The 5296-nt window shown below is 49.8% G+C and overlaps 3 protein-coding genes across 3 annotated transcripts in view; 2 read left to right on the forward strand and 1 right to left on the reverse strand.

Moving 5' to 3' along the window:
• Positions 1-759: 759 nt before the first annotated feature.
• On the reverse strand, positions 760-1379 carry STEHIDRAFT_153278 (uncharacterized protein; the record flags this gene model as incomplete). The annotated part of the gene is made up of 4 exons (XM_007300255.1): positions 760-778; positions 885-1018; positions 1087-1106; positions 1178-1379. The coding sequence occupies 4 exons, from the start codon at positions 1377-1379 to the stop codon at positions 760-762; spliced, it is 375 nt and encodes a 124-aa protein (XP_007300317.1).
• Positions 1380-2910: 1531 nt separating this feature from the next.
• Positions 2911-3183, forward strand: STEHIDRAFT_30972 (uncharacterized protein; the record flags this gene model as incomplete). The annotated part of the gene is made up of 1 exon (XM_007299156.1): positions 2911-3183. A coding segment is annotated over one exon (273 nt), but the record flags the coding sequence as incomplete, so codon positions are not given.
• Positions 3184-3570: 387 nt separating this feature from the next.
• Positions 3571-5296, forward strand: part of STEHIDRAFT_49378 (uncharacterized protein) — a gene marked incomplete at both ends in the record, with an annotated part of 4254 nt that continues 2528 nt past the window's right edge. The window contains one exon of the mRNA XM_007299284.1: positions 3571-3604. Within this exon, the coding sequence (XP_007299346.1) occupies positions 3571-3604 (34 nt within the window). The remainder of the gene's footprint in view (positions 3605-5296) is intronic.

Here is a 5296-nt window from a genome sequence, read left to right on the forward strand (position 1 = left end):
CAATATCTTGCTTGACCGTTTACGCTATAACTTCGGAACGAATGGACCGATTCCTTCAAAAATTGATTTTGACCATCTTATACATTTATCAATGTTTGTCAAATAGTCAGAACCCCCAAAATCGTCCTCCTTCATGTTGCCGAAATCAGGCCACAATTCACGTTTTATACGTCAATTCCATCGAAATGACACCCGGCAATGCGATCCGTTTGTCCTAATTCACAAAACTCACTAAGTTACCGAAATACCCCCAGATCACCCCGTTTCCCCTACCGATCTACCCCCAGGTACCCAGTACCCCCACCCTAGCATCCCTACTATTATTCTACCATTTTTCCGTATTTTTATCGGCCACCGTTCTATCCCTATTCACCCTACGATCATCCCTGCCCATTTTTCCCATTTTATCCATCCATAACCCAGCCCATTCCACCATATACGCCCTACCTACCCACCCTACCCATTTCCTAGCACCCCTACCCCATCCCCTACCCCCTACCCTACCCCTAGGACCACCCCCATACGCCCTACCCCATCACCCTGGGCCACCCGGCCACCCAGAACCACCCCCCGGCCGCCCCAGTAGCCAGCCCAGTGCTGGCATTTATTATTATTTTCCTGAGGAACCATTGTAAAGGATCCTGTGCTTACTAGCAGGTACCTTTATAAAGGTGGTACATCCTCTGGTGTGATGAATAGATCCTGTCAAATGATCTATTCGTGTCTCCCGGGAGACCGAATAGACCGAAATAGCTAGGTTTAGCCAGATGCGGCCTTGCTGATGTAAGTAAGGGTTCAGACTCGCAAAGAGGAAGATAGTGCATCTTCGACGTCGACTCCCAGGACAAAAACCACGGGTTGGTGTTCCCCGCCTGGATTGCGACCAGAGCGTGCAGCCGAGGATGGTGAGGGTGTGGTCGACGTCGTAGCGGTTTCGGTTGAGGTAGACGAAGGTGCCGGAGGCGTCGTCTTGGTTTACGTAGCGGGCGAAGGCGCGGAGACGTTCGGTGGATTCGATCTACTTGTACGATGGTGTGAGAGGAGATGGAGGAGAGCGGGAGCGGGAAGGGAGAGAGAGGGACGTACGACGGAAGAGCCCCATTGCTCTGAACGAATAGATGTGCTCAGTCAGCCTCGGTGCCACACCTATTCACCGAGAAAGAGAAGAGAAACGCACCCTTATTCCCCGAAACATAAAAAATAAGCCTAAACTTCGTCAACTGCGCCTTAAGCCACACAAACAGCTTCTCGTCCACCGTGCACCCCGTATTGCCTATCAACACCAGGTTTGGCGCTTTGACGGGCAGCTCGTATTGGTATGCGCCTTTGCGCGGGCGGTCGAGCTCCAGGTGGAGGTCGGACACGATTTGGACTTGCATGGCTGTTGAGTGTGAATTGCGTGGAATGTGGGTGATGCGATCGCGGTGGGGATGTATATATGAGGGATTACGATTATTTAGGCGGTCTGGAGGATTATGAAGGAAAGAAAGAGATATGAGCTGGAAAGGATGCGCGTCCGGGATGGCATGGATCCGTCCTAGAATGGGGGTGCGCACGACACAAGACTCGGAGTGGGCACAACAGAAGCTCTACTTGTTACAAAAACAAACAGGCTCGAAACTCAGCACAGCGCACAGGGCAGGCAAAGCGTCAAGTTTAGACGGAGGTGGGTACGCAAATGCAGGACTAAACTCCGTCGTGAGCTGTGTTCTTGGGCCGGCCCGGTGCCTGGGTGGGTCGAGACTCGGGAACGCAACTCGCACCGCACTTCAGACCCAAATTTCGCCGGGGGCAATTTCGTTGAAAGGAGGAATATACGAGCTCTTTCGGTCGAGTAGCTGACGTGGCCTGAAAGTGATGACTATATAGGGACTTTCTGCCCTTGATAACGAGTTAGGGGCAAGTTCGGAGGCAAATCTAATTTTAGACCTCATGTCTCTCTCTCTCTCTCTCTCTTGACTTCTGCTTGACTCTTCTGCACTTCACGCTCGACCACTGTCCCCAACCCAAGCACGACTTCATCCGCTGAGTCATTTCGCCGTCATCTTAAGTGACGTCACCCCACCTGGTCCGTGCGTCGCGGCTCACCGTCAGTTAAAGGCAGCCTCACGCACAGGGCCTTCCCTGGATGGGCCCATCCGTGAAGTTCGCGTATAATCATCCGTAAAAGGGCATCCGTTATCTGTGCAGATGGCATCTGCGCGGATGAGACAGATGGACGGGGATCTCGGGTCGGCTGTCGGCGCGGGGAAAGCGCGGGGTCGTGACAGGAACGCGTCGCGTCGCGCCGTTCTTTCTATTCTCTTCGACATTCTCCGTGTACGATACCTGCTCTTTGCTCAGTCTTTCAGCCGCATATACTCGCCTATACCACTATTTTATACCTAACAAATACTGGCTCTCATGGCTTCCACTGAAAAAGAGAATGCTGCTCCTTCAAACACTCGTTCTTGCTCGGTTACTTTTGCCACCGATCCTTCAGCTCCGTCGATGTCGCCGACACCGTCTATGGCCACACGAAGAGCAAGTGATGCTGGTGCACCGTCTTCGGCATCTGTCCCACCACCTAACAAGAGACGTCGTGCAGAAGGAGGAACAGATATGTGGTACTGGTCTGTGGAGGAGTTGTGGGACATAGATGAGGCAGCAATTCTAGGTGCGTCAATGCTTAACTAATCACAATTGTTTACGGAAAGGCTAACCTTTTATCATAACTCAGAACATTTTCAGAAACACTTCCGAGCAGACCTCAATCACTACAACATCACGGTCAAGAAGGAATCTTCTCCGGCTCGAGACATCACGATTGTTTATACTTGTAGACACGGCGACACGAAACATGCTACTGTGACTCGCACTCGGGATAAGCTCAGGGGTGGGACCGGTAATCTGCATAGCTCTGCTTCGACCTGCGATAAACGCGCTCCCGGGCGCCACCATTCGGCATCATCTGAAGAAACACCTGTATACTCTGAAGCTATGCATCGCGCCATCATCTCTATTCGATGTGCTGCATCAAAGCGGTCTTTCCAATCATTGAAGGACCCGTTGTACCTCCGTGAAGTCCATCTTCTTCGCCCCGGTACTCTTCTGCCATCTCCTCAGACTGGGCAACGCGACTTGGTTCGGCTTCATGAGGGGTTCAAACCTCGTGCTACGAAGTACTTTGTGGTTCGTGCTCGCTATCTCTGCTTCTCCGAGTCCTGCACTCCCTTATGTTGGTTCAGAAACGCAATCGTGATGTACATCTGGTTGCTGATGGCTGGGCTGCGCCTATTCACATCTCCGAGCTTGGCCTTGTGCTTGTATGGGAAGAGAACGGAGTCGTATATCGAGTGCTTCTCGAGATGATTCGGTAATCCTCATGATCCCATTTTCAGACGACCCCAATATATTCTAACATATACTTGTGATAATCTAGGCTAGATAATAGTCACAAGGGTTCCGAGCTTGCGACGCAGATCGCACAGTGCCTCGAGCGCCACGGAATCGCACAATTTGTAAGTGGTGTCAATAGTAATCCTCGTCGTGTCTAAGCTAATTTAAAGCTTATAGGTTCATGTTATCACGATGGACAACGCATCAAACTGCGATACGACGGCCAGTGTCACGGCCGGGCAGCACGGGTCTATGTACCCCACGGCTCAAGACGACTCTCAGAGGAATAAAAGGCGAGTATATTCGGATAAAGGGATAAGAGACAAGGTAGAGTGAATCTAGGAGATGCCCAGGAGTAGACGATCTCGAAAACTGAGTAAATACATGACAGAACTATCTACTATATATACTACAGCTCGCCTAAGCCTCTGTCCTTCCGAGGCGACGAAAGAAACAATAAATGATCAGTACTCTAAGCTACTATGACTGACCGGCCTTGAAGGATGAGTAAGACGAATGCCAAGCAATGTACACTACTCTGAACACTAAGTAAAGCATGCAAAGGAAATGTAGCATGTAAACAGAGGTCGCCAGAACAAGACGAGAGTTTACAAAGCGAGACAAAGGTTATGTACAAGGTAAAACATTCAAGAGGACAATGGACACAAAGTTGGCTGAGTAAGATCGTGGACTACGGAGTAAGAACGGCTGATAATATTCTTCAGGCACCATAGATATGTAGGGGAGACCTATAGCTATCCGACGATACCAAATACTCGAAATATGACTGGATACTAGGCGAGAAACATGAGGAGAACTGTTATCAGATGGCCCTGACTTAAGTTCCCTCTAAGTTTCGCTACACCGGAGCGAGTTCACACTCGATCGTCGAGTAAATGGGCTCGAAAGAAAGGTATGAATGTGTAGTACATTCTAGGATTTTATTCTGAGTGATTTGGTGGCCTGTAGCCCTCTCTAGCCGCATAGCAAGGCGAGCAGAAGGCAGGGGAAGCGGAGTTTGAAACGTTCTACAGGAACCGGCAGTTCGGTGCGACCTTCCGGTGGTGCGCCTCGACTGGGATCGATGACTGTATGTGCCTCGAATAAAATCGCAGAAATGCCGAGGAAAATATAGAGAGACTCTCTGATGTCATAGCTTCGTTTGGGTGCCAACCATATTGGGGGTTGTTTGGAGAAATGTCTCCGAGCGAAACTTTTATGACTTCGGAAATGCAAGCGCAAGTCTCTTGACTACGGGTTCCTCCGAGATGTTTCTCACGCGTTCTGAGACCACTCCCTCTCGAGTAGAAAGGCCAGGGAAAATCGTATAAATGGTGGATAAATTCGTGGAGGGTCGTATGAGTGTATGGATAATTGTAGAGCATCATGTCCAATTATCTTTGGGAGTGATTTGGCCGTAAAGTCGTAAACCTCGAGTTGCACTGATGAAAGTCCCCATGCAGAATGTTCCTTAGTCGTCTCCTAGGTCTGGAGAGTGCTAGAAATATTCAACGGTGGTCTTTGGGTGTTCATAGTACTCTCTAATGTTGGGACAGGTCATGAGGTAGGTCATACGGTGTGTGGAACCGGAAAATACAACGTGTCACCATGTACTTTGGTCTAGGAGGTGCAGTTGTGTCTGCAGACGAAGTAACACAGTAAAAGCAAGGGTTTTGGGTTGGTAGTATATCATGGCGGCTCGTACAGGTCGTGATAAATCATAAGAGGTTGTACCCTTAGTAGTGCGGCGATTGATAGTCAAGTATAGGGGTGTCCTTTTCTTGGAGATGACTTGTACAAGTGCTCGCACTCCCAAGGGTGAGTAGAAATGATTGAAGGAGTGTTATCACGAGCTTGGACCCAATCCTAATATCACGCCGATCTTCGGAAGTATGCCCAGGCGGAAATCGAGTTCGTA

The sequence above is a fragment of the Stereum hirsutum genome (genome assembly GCF_000264905.1).
Source record: "Stereum hirsutum FP-91666 SS1 unplaced genomic scaffold STEHIscaffold_2, whole genome shotgun sequence".
NCBI classification, from domain to species: Eukaryota; Fungi; Basidiomycota; class Agaricomycetes; order Russulales; family Stereaceae; genus Stereum; species Stereum hirsutum.